At 39.9% G+C, this 17,524-nt stretch overlaps 1 protein-coding gene across 1 annotated transcript; it reads left to right on the top strand.

Moving 5' to 3' along the window:
* The first annotated feature begins 395 nt into the window (after positions 1-395).
* On the top strand, positions 396-15,539 carry Zscan30 (zinc finger and SCAN domain containing 30). Its single transcript, XM_047526320.1, has 4 exons — positions 396-457; positions 6,130-6,639; positions 6,910-7,048; positions 12,583-15,539. The coding sequence occupies exons 2-4, from the start codon at positions 6,232-6,234 to the stop codon at positions 13,512-13,514; spliced, it is 1,479 nt and encodes a 492-aa protein (XP_047382276.1). The 5' UTR covers positions 396-457; positions 6,130-6,231; the 3' UTR covers positions 13,515-15,539.
* The last annotated feature ends 1,985 nt before the right edge of the window (positions 15,540-17,524 follow it).

Below are 17,524 nucleotides of genomic sequence, written 5' to 3'. Positions count from 1 at the left end.
TAAATTCCCTTATGTGATTTCCCATGTCCGGCGTGGTTTCGTGGGATTTCCTTACAGTGTTCAATTCAAATTAAATAAAACAAAACGAAAAACTCATTTGTCAGTTTCACCAACCACATTTCAAGTTATCAATAGCCTCACGTAGCTAATGGCTTCCTTATAGAACAGTACAGATACAGAACAAGCCTTGAAAACAGTGCTTTCTTCCAGTCACTGACCTGATTCAACCGTCAATGCCTGCTCCAACCCTAAGGGTCTGACGACACTTTCAGCAAGAGTTCAAAACCATCTCCTTTTCCCAGGACACCAGTCCCTTGCAGAGACGCGTGCAGACCACAGAGGTGCAGTCCTCCGGCTGTCCTAGAGGGGCGCGCCAGCTCGCACTTCCGGAAGCACGCAGCGGGAGGCCTTCTTGCTCCCTCCCTGGGGTCGGTGCCTGCAGCCAGCAGAGCGAAGGGTGAGTGGGAGGTCTGGCAGCGCGGCCTCCGGGTGCTTCCCAACCCGCCCCTGTCTGGCCTCAGTCCTCCCCTTCGCCTTACCTGGGCTCCCTCAGCTTGCCTCCGCCATGGGCAGAGCCCAGGCTGTACCAGGGCCCGCCCCTCGGGCTAGCTGTCAGCTCGCGGGGCGTCAGCCCATCCTTTCATCTTTTCTTTCGCTACCCGCTCATTCACCCCTCATTGACCCCTCCAGCACTTACCCGAGCCTCCTATGTGCTGGGCTGCTGGCTTAGGAGGCGGACTTGGCGCTGGTGAGCTCCTTACTGCCACTACTCACGCGGCCAAAGCGAGCTCTTAGGTCTCAGCCACCCGTCTTGTTTTCCCCAGTCTGGATGTGATCCTCTGTCAGACATTCCCAGAACACCTTCCACTCTCCCCTTTGTAGTTTTCATCACAATTGTTAGTAGTTAAGTGTGCTGTCTGTTTAATGTTCGCCTCTCCCTACTCTTTTTAAGTTTTGTGATGGCAAAGACACTGTCTTGATAACTCTTTGCTCAGTGCCTAGCACAATGCTTGCACAGGCACTTAATAAATATAAAACATTTATATTTAACTAATTTGTGGTACTAGGGATCGAACCCAGGCCAGGGCCTCATGCATTCCAAGCAAGTACTCTACCACTGAGCCACATCCTCAACCCCTCGATAAATATTTTAAATAAATGTGTGGAAAAACTCAGGCCCTTTTCTAAAGGGCGTTTTGATTTGGTGGGGAAATGGCATTTATGACAAAGTACTTCGTCAGAGTAGGCATCTAAGAGTATGGATCCTGCTGTCAGATGAGTTGGTTTCAAAACAATCAGACTATATCACTTAGAAGCCATATGACCTGGTATAAATTTCATATTCTGTTGCTCTTCAAACAGTTGGACGTACACCATAGAATGCTGTGCAGATGAAATGAATTAAGACACTTAAACAGGTAGATAATGGAGTCTAATAAAGTTTCAATTGGTATTTTCTGTTACAATTAAGTTAGCAAATAGATACTTTGTAATACATCACATTAGAAAGCAGATACATTGTAAGAACAGCATGCCTCAGTAAGCAGGATTGCCTGGATATTCCCTGTGGGTTACTCGGACTAAAAGCTAGCTAGGACCAGGGAGAGATATGCCTTCTTCCATAGGGGATATACCCAAGCTCAGTGTTCCCACTTCTCCAAGGCTTCACCCACCCGCCAAACACCACACACACACTCACTCACTCTCACACACACTCACACACACCAGGTACTAGATAGCTAGTTTGCTAGACAACTACATAAATACCTATATCCAGAATTCTGATGAGAAACAGTTTACACCTCCACTGACAAGACTGCTTTCTCAAATTTGCACCATAAGAAGGTAGCAGAAGCTCTCCCCTCAAACACTAGAACATCTTTTTCCAAATTTCCTCTCTGTGAGATGATGGGAGAATCAATGGACCTATACTTTCTTTTACCAACTGCTGGCTGGCAAATTTCCCCAAATAAAGTATATTCTGTAACCCATACTTGTGATGTGGAATTTACCCTTATCTATTATGTCTTGAGTACCTACTCTTGGCCAGTTGTTTTAAAATGTAGATTTTATTGTTCAGGTATAGTAAGGACTACAGATCAGAAGACGATTGTCTTTGAAAATGTGGTTTGTTATGGTTTTCAAGAATAGGGGGCATTACTCCATAAGGAACCACATGGAGTTCCTCTGCAGTTGGTCAAGAGGCAGAGGAAATGAGGGGAAATGGGCAAGAGCCTGTTTTGTGGGTTCTGTGGGAAGGAACAGTCAAGACAGGGTAAGCAAGGGTAGGATTGACTGATTTGGATAATTTTAGTGGACTCTGGGGTCCAGGGGCTGTTCCTAGTTGTTTGGTGCCTGACCCTGAAGTAATTGGTGGAGGGGAGTGGTGGTCCTGAGTAAGAGCCTGATGGAGAAAGTGGTGGAGCTCTGGGACCTTTGGTTTACATTTGAAATGTATGCTCACAGGTGAGTTGTTTACCATCTCTAGGGATTGGCTAGCCCTGGGAGGAAGTCTCTCCAGTGTCATTAAGTCCCCAGACAACAAAACATCATAATAAAAAGACATGTTTTATACACCAGCCAGTACTACTCAGATGCTTTTCATTGTTTCCAGTTTGTATAGCTCTGCAATGTTACATTATTAATTCAATTTTTAGGAGAGGAAATGGGATTTCAGAAGGATTCAGTTGGTGAATAATGTTGGACAACTAGTAAGAGACTGCAACATGAGTCTCAACTGGGTCATGTGACTTCAAAGCTGGTCCCTAACCCATACTAGGGATTGAACCCACAGCCTTACATGTGCCAGGCTAGCACTTTACCACTAAACTACATCATCATCCCTGACACTGGTGCTCTTTCTGTGAGCAAGATCATTTTGCTGTGATATATGTGAGAAGTGCTAAGGGAACAATTTTCCCTATTAGCCACTTAACAATGTTGACCACCACCTCTTTGAATTCTCCAATTCATTCTTTTATATAGATAGAATGTGTTATGTGTTATGCATTGGGTTGAATGACAGAGATATAATAGTGAGCAAAATTGTTGATGTAACTTACAGTGAAGTCATAGATAAGACAGGTATTAACCAAATGATCCCACTAAAGTGTATGTACTGACAAAATAAAAAAAATGTGCTCTGAGGGAAAGAAGTGCTCTTTAACATTGTCTCCCATGTCTCTAACCCAGGGTTCTTAACCCTAGTTGTACATCAGAATCACTTGCAGAATGTATTACAAATATAAATGTTGGGACCTTGACTAGGAGATTCTGAAGATGCTACAGAGCATTCCAGATATATGTGATGAGTGCAATCAAAGAGAGCTTCACCTTGACTAAAAGGACTTTGCTTTTGTTTTTTTTTTTTAAACTGGTCATGGGCACATGGAAAGAATATGTGTAAGCATTCCTATTAATAGGCCCAGCCACACTTCCTGGCATCAGCCACAATCAGTTGCTAGACAGTAAGTAATACCCCTTGGAAACCTTCTCCACTGGAATCTTTGCATGTCTCCAGCACAACTGATAAAAAATCATAACCATATTGGGGATCAAAGGTTGAAACTAACAGTTAACCCTGATCAACAAACAATACTGTGAGAGAGACTGGTCTATTTTTGTTTAAAATCACTAAAAACAAACAAAAAATTGGTTAAAGGAACATAATCAGATTTGCAATTTGAAAAGAACACTCTGTTTACAATGTAGATTAATAGAGTAATTGGGACCCAGTGCATGTGGGGAAGTCAGTAGATAAGTTATTGTACAGTGTGACAGATGGAGTAGTTGTGAGGATGAAGATGACTGCAGCAGAGTTGAGGCAGGGCAGATTCTGGAGACAGGCAATTAAATTAGTAGACTAATATGCATTACTAAAGGAAGAGGTAAAAGAAAGGATTTGTTATGGATGCTCTCTGGTTATACAGCCAAGTAGATATTCCTGCTGCCTGAGGGGGGACCGCTGGGAGAGAGCAGGTTTGAGAGGGGAGAGATCATGAGTTGTTTATGAATGTGCTGTTTGATATCCATTTGAGAAATTCAGGAGGGGTTATGGTGGGTGAAGAACTATGAGTAAATAGGTCTGGAGCTCAGATGGGAGGTCTCTACCAGAATGATGGTAACAAAGGTGAGGGTTAGATGGCCTTGGAAGAAAGTGGAGAGTGAAAATAGGGGAGAATTTAGGACTAATCTTACAGAATTCTGATTTAGAGGAGGGTGGACCTGTGAAGGAGATGGAGGAGCAGAGATGATCTTTAAGATTCTTTACTTCCTTCAGCCACACACCCATGAAAGAGGAGTTGGTGAGGCATAATATTTATAATAAAATTAAATAATATCACAAACATTGAATTAAAAAGGCAAGAGACATAACAGAAACTAATAGTATTAAGGATACACATAGATGTGATGCATTTACCCTTGGTAAATGCTATGTACACCAATCTGACAGTGCAACATCATATGATTTCTCTTCTTGTTTTTTGATCATATGATTTCTTAAATGTCAATTATCACACAATAAGAAATAACTTATTTTTCTTATGCTAAAAATTTAAGAAAAATATCCCAAAATTTCTCTTGTGTTTCAGTATATTTGAAGCACCTGTTAATATCGGTAAAGTACAGTTTAGGAAATGCTGCTTTGTTGCTACCTCAGACATAACCTTCTTGGTGAATAGCCAGCAAATGACATCAGCATCCTCCAGTCACCAGGCACAGCCAGAAACCTGAGTTCTAGATTCCTCTTTCTTCCAAACCCTTATCCAGCATGTCCTATCTTTATATTTTTTGACTCCCATTGCTCAGGCCTTCATTGTTTCTCATCTGAATGGTTGCAAAAATCCTTACTCATCTCTTCTCCACACCTTTCTCTTTGTGGGCACACAGACCCTTCAGCCATTTCTGCGACTGTGGGGGATCAACCTCTTGGACTCTGAAGGTCTTGGCTCTTCCCCTATAGTTGTCTTCTCTCCTTAATTGTGCCCCAGACTCTGGCACATGATTATTAACCAGGCTGCATATCAGAAGCACTTGGGGACACTTACTGAAACCCTATCCCTGAAGACTTTGACTCCACGAATCTATCAGGGTGTCTCTATATTAAAATGTGTATAACCAGAGGTCACAACCATTAGTCTGGCCTCTCTAAACCATCTTCAGTTTCTTCGACAGGCCACATCTTCTCAGACTCACTTCTTCCTTCACTCCCTGGGCTTGGTCAGTGGTCTTTCCTTTGTGCTCATCATCCTTAGATTTATCAAACTGTATTTACCTGTCAGTTTCACATACTAAATAAACTAAGAGTCTGTGGGGACAGAACTTTTTGGTATCCTGCTTGCTATCACATAGTTAATATTCAAATATTTGTTGAAACAATGGATGAAGGAATTTCTTTTCCTTGTGCAGTTTCAAAATCTCGTGATAAAGTCAAGAATAACTTTTCCTTGTTTTTATATTCATGGCCATTCTTCATAACTCCTTTCCAATCATTTTAGCATTATTCCTAATTTATAGTAACAATCAAGGTTGTCCTCGGTGTTAACCAATTCTGGAATAAAAAAGAGCAAGTTCTTGAGATCAGGCAACCCTGGGGTCATATCTTGATTGGTTTGGGGCCTTGGGCAAATTCATTAACTTTCAAGAAGCTTTCATCATCTATAAAATGTGGGGATCAAAATACCACATAGTGTTATTGTCATGCCCCAATAAAATAGTATTTGTAAACTGCCTGGCCCATAGTAGTTGTTTATGAAGTATGAGTTCCTTTCTTTGGGGAGTTAAATACTTTGCTTGCAGAGCCCAGTTCTCTGCTTCCTGGCTATGTGCTTTGGTCAGCTTATGCTTCTCGGTAACCTCATTTGGAGAATGGGTATAATTATGATTGTCTTTAGAATGCTATTTATTATCTCTGATGTTGTCCATAACATTATTACTAAAGGTCCAATTGATTTTGGCTATATTAAAATGTTGTTTCACATCATCTATAAATATATCATTTATATGGAAGCTCCCTTTTAGTCAGTTTTCTTTACAGTGCTATATTCCCTAGCAACTGGCCTTCAAAAACCTGTATTTATATTCCATGCACATGCTTTGCCTATGTAACACCAGCACTATCCACTTCAGGGCCTCCCTAAAGAGTTGGAATTTGGAGGGAATTCCTCATATACAAGCTTCCATCTCTTCCTGTCTCAGCTGGACAACTTTTTCAGACTGTCTCTTCCCAGAATGTCAGGAGAGATCACAGCATTGGCTTACCATGCTCCAAAAGAACAAGAAGAACTTATAATTGTGAAGGTTGAAGAAGAGAATTATGTTTGGGGGCAGGACTTTGGCCTTCAGAGGAACTCCCAGAGCCAAGAGTTCTTCCGACTGCGTTTCAGACAGTTCAGTTACTCTGACTCCAGTGGGCCCAGAGAAGCTCTGAGCAAGCTCAGGGAGCTTTGCTGTCGATGGCTGAAACCAGAGGCACACTCCAAGGAGCAGATATTGGAGCTGCTGGTGTTGGAGCAGTTCCTGGCCATCCTGCCTGAGGAGCTGCAGGGCTGGGTGCGAGAGCAGGGGCCAGATGATGGAGAGGAAGTTGTGACTCTGTTGGAGGAGCTGGAGAAAGAACTTGATGAACCAAGGCAACAGGTAAGAAGTAGGTGTTTTTGTTTGTTTGCTTGACTATTGCAAGTTAATGGGGAAGCCATTATGAGTTGCATTGATTCCTCATGGAATTATCTGATATATAGTGTATTAATTATTCACTCATTGGTTCATGTCATTAGGACTTTAAGTCCTATTGTTTTCTCACTGATCATCTGAATAGGTTTCTGATTCCTCCTGTTTTGCCCTGTTGTTCTAGGGTTTTTCCTCTTGTGTATCCTCAGAATCACAGTGCTAGTACTTGATTACCCCTAGGACTCTGCTCATGGCCAGGAAATGATCTGGAAGGAAACGACACGCACAGGACCTCTGAAGTCTCTAAGTAGCCCACTTCAGCATTTGGAGAACCAGTGCAAGAGTGAGACTCAGGAGCTCCAAGTTTTCCATGAGAGAGGTGAGGATCTCCAACCCATTTGGGGTTGAGGATGAGGTAAGGGATATCAAATGTTCCATGGTGCATTTTTCTTTTTCTTTTTTTTTTTCAAAAAAAATTTTTGATTTGTTCTAATTACTTATATATGTCAGTAGAATACATCATACATAAATGGAGTATAACTTCTTACTCTTCTGGTTGTACATGATGTAGGGTTACACTGATCATGTAATCATATATGCACATAGGGTAATAATGTCTGATTCATTCTACTATCTTTCCTATTCCTATACCCTCTCCCTTCCCTTCACTCCCCTCTGTCTAATCCAAAGTACCTCTATTCTTCTCTAGCCCTACCCCCATCCTTATTGTGAATTAGCATCTGCATATTAGAGAAAATATTTGGCTTTTGGTTTTTTGGGTTTGGCTTATTTCACTTAGCATGATGTTCTCCAGCTCCATCCATTTACCTGCAAATGCCATAATTTCATTCTTCATTAAGGCTGAGTAATATTCCATTGTGTATATATACCACATTTTCTCTATCCATTCATTTGTTGAAGGGCATCTAGGTTGATTCCATAGTTTAGCTATTGTGAATTGAGCTGCTATAAACATTGATGTGGCTGTGTTACTATAGTACGCTGATTTAAAGTCCTTTGGGTATAAAACAAGGAGTGGGATAACTAGGTCAAATGGTGGTTCCATTCCAAGTTTTCTGAGGAATCTTTGTACTGCTTTCCATAATGGTTGCATCCAATTTGCAGTCCCACCAGTAATGTATGACAGTACCTTTTTCCACACATCCTCACCAACATTTATTGTCGTTGTATTCTTGTATTGCCATTCGAACTGAAGGATATGGAATCTCATGTAGTGTTGATTTGCATTTCTGTAATTGCTAGAGATGTTGAACATTTATATATATATATACACATATATTTGTTGATTGATTGTATTTCTTTTCATGTGAAGTGTCTGTTCAGTTTCTTAGCCCATTTATTGATTGGGTTATTTGTTTTTTTGGTGTGAAGTTTTTTGAGTTCTTTATATATCCTACAGATTAATGCACTGAGGTACATATGGTAAAGATTTTCTCCCATTTTGCAGACTCTCCCTTCATGTTATTGATTGTTTCCTTTACTGTGAAGATTTTTAGTTTGATTCCATCCCACTTATTGATTCTTAATTTTACTTCTTGTGCTTTAGGAATCTCACTGAGCAAGTCAGTTCCTAAGCCGATATAGCGGAGAGTTGGGCCTACTTTTTCTTCTATTAGGTGCAGGGTCTCTGTTCTAGTGTCTTGATCCACTTTGAGTTGAGTTTTTTGCAGGGTGAGAGATAGAGGTTTAATTTCATTTTGCTACATATGGATTTCCATTTTTCCAAGCACCATTTGTTGAAGAGGCTATCCTTTCTCCAATGTATGTTTTTGGTACCTTTGTCTAGTATGAGATACCATGGTGCATTTTTCTTAAAACAGTCACTTGCAGCTGTCACTAAGTATTGTGGAAAGAACCCCCTCCACCCTGAAATAGTCTTCCATTGGCTTTGCCTAAAATCTGAAATTCCAATATTGTTTCTAACTTGGGTTAAAAATAAAGATCTTTAATAAATTCTCTAATAATACCATAATATTCAAAGGCCAATATTCTGTTTTTAAAATAATACTTGAGTTTCATTAACAAGGCAGTTTCTAAGATGGAGATGAATACTGCATCAATAACAGAAACCATGTAATAACTTGAATATGGAAAGTTTAACATTAAGAATTAGGAACTGTAACCAACGTTAACCACTAAATGGAATAACTAAATAGTAAACTCTAAATTATTAGGAATAAGGTATAAGGGTTTCTCTAGGGCTAAGGCAGAATGCCCAAGGAGGGAACATATCTGCAAGATGGTGCTGTGTCTTTCCATCATCTACCAGGACTGACATCCAGAACTTGTTGGAGAGGGAACAGCCATGACCCACTGGTTGGAGATGTTCAGTGAAGTGCCCAGCTGGTCACATTCACCAAGGAGCCACCCTCTGTGCCTGAATCCCCCAATGAGGAAGTGACATGGTGCAGAGCTTGTGGGGAAGCTGCTGAGGGGGAATGCCTCTGAAACTCACTGGGGTGTGCATTACCGGGTGCCCCCAATGCTGCAGAAACAAACAGAGCACATCAGATCCAAAAAGAAAAACTCCTTCCTTCTCAAGCCCCATCTACTATTAAGACCCACATCATGCCAGCTTGATGCCAGTATCACAGACAGGACAATGAAGGAGCCCTGAGAGCATGGTTGCACTGCAGTGATTCTTTTGATGCAGAGCAGGGCAGTGAGGGTGAAAATACTTTCCTGGGCTAGTGGCTTTCATCAGCAAGGGCAATTCTCCAAAGAATGAGGCAGTTGTGGAAGGTTAGGAGTTATCTTTGTTTTTCTCGATAATCCTGGAGATTGAACACAGGCCCTCATGTAAGTGCACTACCACTGAACTATTCTCACATTTCTTTTATTTTATTTTGAGTCAGGGTCTTGCTAAGTGTCCTAGCTGGTCTTGAACTTGCCATCTTCCTGCCTCCCAGTGGTTGGGATTAGAGGTATACACCACCACACCAGGCTGCAGTTGTCTTAATCAGTTCCAGCTGCTATTCCACAATGCCATAAACTGAGTAGCTTATAAACAACAGAAATTTGTTTTTCACAGTTCTGAAGGCTAGGAAGTTTGTGATCAAGGTGCTGGCATATTTGGTGTTTGCTGGGAGGCCACTCTCATAGATTGCACCTGCATACTTACATGGTAGAAGGAGCCAATGATCTTCCTTGGACCTGTTTTGTAAGGGCACTAATTACATTTATGAGGGCTCTGCCTCCATGACCCAGTCATTTCCCCAAAGGCTCCACCCCCTAATACCATCACATTGGGAGTTAGGATTTCAACATATGAATTTTGGGGGACACAGACGTTCAGGTGATGGGAGGAGCCAATACTGCAGCCACCGGAAAGAGACACCATACTAGTAGTTAGGTAGGTCTGTGTTGACAGTGGAGCATCATCTGAAGAACATTCAGGCTGAAAGCATCTGTCATTGAGCAATTGAAGGTCACATCCTTAGTTAAAATGATTTTAGACCAAACATGTCACTGAACAGGTAGGAATAGCCTGGGATGTGATAAAGAAAAGAGCTGTTCTAACAGAGAAACCTATTACTTCTTTTTCCTCCACAAGGCTTCCTATGTTTACCCCACCTGTAGCTCTTGGACTTTAGGCTTGATTGTGAATTAATTTTCATTTTTGGAATATTTATTGGGCTCTTTGGGTTATCTTATATATTAATATTTTTAAATACTCAAGTGACTATTTTTATTCTACTTTAAATCTCAATTTGTCTTTCCTAGGAATTAGCCTTTAGTGAATTGTTATAATGTTTTATATAATAATACACATTTAATTGAGAAAATAAACACCATGTTTATGATCTGTGAATCTAAGATCAAAGTTTTTCTCTGCTCTCATACTTTGACTCCATGTAGTTATAGAATTTGAAGAGGTATTTAAAATCGTGTAGGTTATATTACTTCTCTTATTTTCACAGCTCCTATTTTGCCTCTATACAATTGTATTACCACCTTATACCCTTTAAAATGTTTACCCTTTATAATTTGACCTATTTATTACTTTAAGAAAATTTCTCATTAGGTTATCAGGTCTCTGACTTTAATAGATTTACTACCTATTATTTTTCTGTTTCTATGTGCTAGTGTATTTTTCATACATGTTTTCTTCTTTAAGCAGTCTTGAATAATTTAAATTAAATTTAATTATTAATATGATTAATAATTGAACTTTCTATCTAAAATCCAAGGACAGTATTAATTTTAGTGTTATGTTAACACTTAATCTATGCTCTTTAATTTCTGGTAAGGAATAGGGAGAAAGTCAGACAGCTGTCTGTTTTTGTTAGATCTTGCCGACATGTCCTGCATGGGTGAGGAAAGGTTCCTGTCAGAGGGATGGGCTGGCTACAAAATAATAGCTAAGAAATTAATTTATCAGAAAAAATTACAGGAGACAGAATTATCTTTAGGACAGGGGAATGATGGTTTGAGCTGTCCAGAAGGGTCTGACTTTAACAAAATGGAGGAGCCTGCATTTTCTTTATTTATAGTGGTACAGATAACAAAAGGGACATGTAGGAGTTCCATAAAAAAACAGGATGGGGTAGAGGTAAGCAAGCCATTTGACTCTAGCGGGTCATTCCTACTTCTAGGGCCTGCATTCAAATTTTAGCAGTGAAACAATTGCAGGATAACCACAAACTTCAGGCAGTCTGGAACAATTTTCCATAATTATGATTTCTGGAAGCCAGATTTCCCTAATAGTTCAACCAAGCTTGGTTTTACTGCAGGCCACAGGTGGTGTCCTGCAGTTAGATATTTACTATGAAGCTTTGCTATTGTTTTCTAAGTGTTATGAACTCAAAGAATTTTAAAAAGAAAGACTTGTTTTCATATAAAAACATGATTTTTCCAAAAAGCTATTTTTTGTTTTAGTTCAACTATAGCCCTGCTTCCTTTCAAAAGGAAAGCAGATAACTCAGGGAAAGACTGAAAACTTTGAGGTTAAACAGATTTGTTTGAATTCTGACTCTACCAAATATTAATTCTATGGCCTTTTGGAGCCTCAGAATCCTGATCTGTAAAATGCATATAAGTTTAGAGGACTTTGGGAGAATGAGAGTAACTTAAGAATTCTTCAGATTTTCCCCTCTCAAATTTAAGTCAATTGATGTCGGCCATCTCTGTTATGTTACTACAACTCAAGAAAAAAGAGGGGCATATTGTATGAGAGCTGGGTTTGGAATTCAGGTAGTCACATTTGCCAATTGTTTCCATTCACCTTTTTTGATCATTTACACTTGAAAAGATGGACCCCTAAGACTCTCGTCTAACCCCAGAATGAGTCAGGAACCTCAAAACAGTCCTTTCTCATGCTCTGTGTGTCTTATTCTGTTGCTTGTATTTATTTGTTCCACTTGAAACCTGCTAGAATCTGCTGTTTCCTTCATGCTTTCTAGTTCCTGACCACCTACCTCTATTCAATACTAACCCCAAAGCATTTTCTAATCATATCTCCTGCTCTCTTACTTTGCTGGAAATACCACTGATTTAAGACTCAGACATCTTTATCCTGATCATTCTGTATCACATCTTTTCCTTTCCTGCATTACCTAAAATAGCTTCTTCTCTACTCCAGAATCGTCTCCTAGCTTTCTGGTTTCTCACTAATACTCCTATTTATCATCACCTCTAACTAATATTTTTTCCTGGTTCATTGGCAGTCCTCTCCAATATTAACTCTCCTTGTTCATTTACTTGACAGTCACCTCCCACTATCCCAGACCACTTCACTGAATTTTCCTAGATTAGGAGGCTCGTTTAAAGAAATTTTCTTCCTAATAGCAAATACCTATTTCATTTGTTTTATTTTCTGCTCCTACTATAATAGTTTCCTTTCTTTCAACATGAGGAGTAAATGACACTTGCATTTTCTATTCATATTTTTAGATGGCAAGATGGTGGCTGACAAAGTGTTGACAGAAAAGCAAGAAATTGTTGAATGTGTAGCCTCAACTGCTCTGATATCTCCAGGAAGACTTACTGGGGAAATTGCTTCAGTACAGATAGTTGAAGAAACTTTGGGAGGTCGGGACAACTCTGAGAAGCAAAGGGGAAGTGCTGCAAGGAACAAAATGAGTCAGCTCCCTTCCCAGGAAAGACAGTACAGTTTGGCAACCTTCAACAAGAAAATCCCCACAGAGCAGAGTGTCCTTGAGGGTCATGGAACTGAAGGAAATCTCAGTCTGAACTCAAATGATATTATACGGCAGAGAATTCACACAGGGGACAAGCTCTATCAGTGCTTTGACTGTGGGAAAACCTTTTGCCAGAGCTCAAAGCTGATTAGACATCAGAGAATTCATACTGGAGAGAGACCTTATGCATGTAAAGAATGTGGCAAAGCCTTCAGTTTGAGTTCAGACCTTGTTAGACATCAGAGAATACATAGTGGCGAAAAACCATATGAATGTTGTGAATGTGGAAAAGCTTTCAGGGGCAGCTCAGAGCTCATTAGGCATCGGAGAATTCACACTGGAGAGAAACCTTATGAGTGTGAGGAATGTGGGAAAGCCTTCAGCAGGAGCTCAGCTCTTATTCAGCATAAGAAAATTCACACTGGCGATAAAGGCTACGAATGTATTGAATGTGGTAAGGCTTTTGGTAGGAGCTCTATCCTTATTGAGCATCAGAGAATTCACACTGGAGAGAAACCTTATGAGTGTAATGAATGTGGAAAATCCTTTAATCAGAGCTCAGCCCTTACCCAGCACCAGAGAATCCATACTGGGGAGAAGCCTTATGAATGTAGTGAATGTAGGAAAACATTTAGGCATAGGTCAGGTCTTATGCAGCATCAAAGGACACACACCAGAGTTTAACTCTGAAGAAGAGTTGTACAATTGTGAAATGCAAGGAATTTGCTTTGAGGATGAGACTCAACAGAAGATAGAATTTTCTTGAGAGCAGGGTGATTGTCCTTCCAGCCCAATTCAGTTCTGTAAGAGGACATGGTTGTTATGATTGTTAAGGGTAAAATGAAAGAATTTTTTAAAAGAATTCAGGTCTTCTCTGAAAAGAATGGTGAGTATTTTCTAGAAATGCCTAACTATCTGCACAAGGTCTCTCATGAATACCTCCTTCACCTACTCTTCACCAACCCAGATAAAACTGCCACTGGGCACCTTCACAGTAAGTCCAGAACTCCTTACATGATGGCAAGGATAGGATCCCTGCTCAGCATATGTGCATTTGGCAGGTGAAGGCATGTGCTGAGAGTTATTCAACTACCTGAAATGTTGACATGTATGGTTGTGAAATGTTGAATTATGTCCTGGATCAGTTTAAAAGCATCTGAGGCAGTTTGATATTATCTGAGGAATGTTGGCTCATTCTTCTCATGTCCCATTTCTCTCCACAACCTGTGATTCCTACGGAGGTCACTTCAACTCTGCTTATTTATTAAGCACTTGCTGTGTTTAGCCATCTGGGGCAGATATGGTCATTACTGTTCCAGAGTTAAGGGTTAATGGAATATACATATTTATTAAATAAGTAAGTAAAGTGAAATAAGTGCTTTGATAGGCTAAATCCAGGATTCTATTGAAGTACATGGCAGGGCTAACTTACCTGGTCTCTAAAGACTTCTTGGATGTGATAACATCTCAGTTGAGACCTAAACTGTAGAAGTTAGCCAGATCAAGAGCAGAAGAAAGCAGAGATTACAGCACATACATGGCATGAAAATAAGAGAATCTGGAGACATCAGGACTCCACTCCAGCAGGAATTAGTTGTCATAGACTGTGACTCAGAAGTCAGGACATATGCCTAGAAGACCTGTTGGTTTTTCTCTTCCTGTTTATAATCACTATACAGACCTAGTGACCTATTAAATCTTCAAGTACTCAGAATTAGGGTGGTAGAAGACTCCGGTACATCTTATGGAAACAGGCATGATGCACACCAAGTAAAGAAAACACATTGGAGGCTAAATAGAAACAGTGGGGTCTGGAGTGTGTTCCATGACCCTGAGGCTCAGGAAATGGGATACTTCCAGGGACACAGCAATGAGAAGTTTGCCTTCCCAGACCCTGCTATTCTTCATTCCTTGATCCTTCCCCTCAGCACCAGGTTTGCAAACCCTGAGCCACTTGAAGGCAATAAATATTTGTTGACTTAACCACATTTCTCAAAATTATACTTCCCTATTTTTTACTTTGGCAGTTTTGCTTAACCCACAATTGTTGAGGGCAATTAATACTTAAGTATCATTTTTTTTGAAGACTTGGTGTTCATAGCTATTGTGGGTAAGAGATGAAATTGGGAAGGATTTTTGTGCCCAAAGGTTGCACAGTTGTCATTGAGATCAACCATAAGTTTAAATGGATCCTTCACATGGAATAGTGAGTTGCCTTTTCCTGTAGGTGACAATCATGTAATTTAATGTTTTAAACACCATTTGATGGTTTTTCCTTATTGCAAATGTTGATAATATAGGAAGTACAAACTACCCACAATTCTTTTACCCATAGAAACACTGTTAATATTTTAGAGTACTTTGTTTTTCCCCCCAATCCTAATATTTTTGGCAAAAATCTTGTAAATAAATTAGTTACTAATTTTAACATGTTGAGTAGACACTTTAATTGCTTAGTATAAGAATGTAATGCAAGATGTAATAAAATTTGAGCTTTAAAGTTTTGTTTTGAAATTATTCATTCAGGAATAGGGAGCACACTAACATGAATAGAGACAGGGTAGGAGGCAAAGTGGTTATAGGAATAATTCAGGGAATTAGTGTTCTCAGTTTCTATATTCTGGGCCAAAGTGTCAGGAAATTATGACATCTAGTCTCTAGGATTGCAGTTCGCCAGCAAAGTCACAAGACGGAACATCTGGTGGTGGTGTGAAGGACCATGAGAATGAGACCATTAAAAAATCTCTTTAAAACACATACATCTCCTATGTCCATCAGTATTAGGACTCTTCCTTTTCTTGGAGTGGTGGTGGTGATGTATGCACCAGATTAGAATCCTCAGTATTAACTGCTGGGAAGGACCAAGGACCCAGCAGACCATCATGACCTTCCTCTTCTCACTCAGCATGTCTACAATAGAAACATGAGCTTAGACCATGGTCAGATTTAAATTTCCAATGCTCTCAGACAACTGTTAGTTGTAGTCTATGAAATGGAGGGAGAGGGGGAAGGCAGGAAACATATTAAGAACTTTGCCTAAATTGCACATTTTCTGTTTTTTATCCATATATAATTCATTTAAGGCAGACACTTTTACCTCCAGACTTCTTCTAGAGCAAGAAAAACGAGACAGCCATGAGCAGAGGGAGCATTATTAATTATTTTTTTTCCAGAAAAGGCTAGTGAAAGAAAAAAATTTTCCTTTGACAGTTATCTTATATAACAGTGCCCCTTTATTTCATAAACAGAAATGTTGAAGCTTCAACTGTGGGATTACCTTCTTCAGCTCCTTTAACACAAGGGTCTAGAATTGTGAGATGACTTGCTTGGAGTTGCAGAATTGATAGAAAAGCACCAACAACCAAAGGTCTTGACCACTTCAAGGCTATTGCTTTTCTCAAGCGTAAGTCTTTAGATGAATGGCTTCTATTTGTACAGCACTTATAATTTTAAAAGGGCTTGTGAGATGGGTAAGCCACCATTTAAAAAAAAAATCAATGATGAGTTAATTTTGCTAACAAACTTGAGACTTGGAATGGACAGAGATGCTATGGAAAGCAAGTATTTTTCATAGTATTTTCCCAAATACCCTGAACTTTCTTTTGTGTTTTTTTTTTTTTTTTTTTTTTCCTTTCCAGTTTTTGGGTGCTGGGGATATGTCTTGTGCATGCTAACAAGCATGTACTCTACCACTGGGCTATGCCCTCCCATTCTGTCCTCTAGTCTTTTTAAAATTTTGATAAACCTTTATTTGTTTGTCATACTGAGAATCAAATGCACATGCTAGGCAAGTGCTCTACCACTGAGCTACAATCCCAACCCCTGTCCTGTAGTCTTAAGAGTATTAGATAGTGTAGGAAAATTTGAATACATAAAACCACAAGAAAACATTAAGTTTCCTATAACCTCTGCCTAGAAAAAGAACTTAAATGTTAAAACATTTTGGATGATGGCAATTGCATACATTCTTTCAATCTAATTATAGCAGGATTAATCTGTTTAATAGATGGTTATTAATAGTTTATATTATCTCTAATAATGATTGTTTAAAATGCCCATTTGCATTGCTTTTCTCAGGAACTTTCCTCTAATTCTGGGGTTTGAGTTTGCAGCAGCCTATTACAGCATCCACAAATCAAGATTTAATCAGGCAATTTTTAGAGAAATAAAGATCAGTTTCCAATGAAAGGAGATGGCCCAAAATTATAGCATTAAAATAAGTACTTGGAATCACAGTTACAAAATGAAAAATGAAAATCCTAAACTGCTGAGACTCTTCCTGCTTCATAAACATGGGCTTTTGGATTCTTCTGGGGGCAGATCTCTTGCTTTTGCTCTGGTTTACCTTGACTGGGAAGTCATCTTTTTGTTTAAATACAAATGTCAAGTTGAAAATGAAAGTGGAGCAGATATGTCCTGATTGCCCCACTAAACTCTACCCTTCTTTCTCAACCTTTCTCTGTGCCCAAAGAGACTCACCACTGAGGATTCTGCCAGCTGGTTCCCATGGCCTCTGGCTTCAGGAGGGGGCTGAGTAGAGGTTCCCCAGTTCTCTCCTTTTCTAGCTGTGGTTTGGCAGTGATGTTCTCTACTAAGGTGCAGCTTCTGTTGGTAGCCTTCTACTATAGCTACACGACCCAGGGAGCAGGTAAGGGCTCTTTGCTCTTGCCCCTTCAGCTGGGGGTGGAAATGGC

Source organism: Sciurus carolinensis, chromosome 15 (assembly GCF_902686445.1).
Source record: "Sciurus carolinensis chromosome 15, mSciCar1.2, whole genome shotgun sequence".
Classification (NCBI taxonomy): domain Eukaryota; kingdom Metazoa; phylum Chordata; class Mammalia; order Rodentia; family Sciuridae; genus Sciurus; species Sciurus carolinensis.
This window is presented reverse-complemented; position numbering and strand designations above follow the sequence as displayed.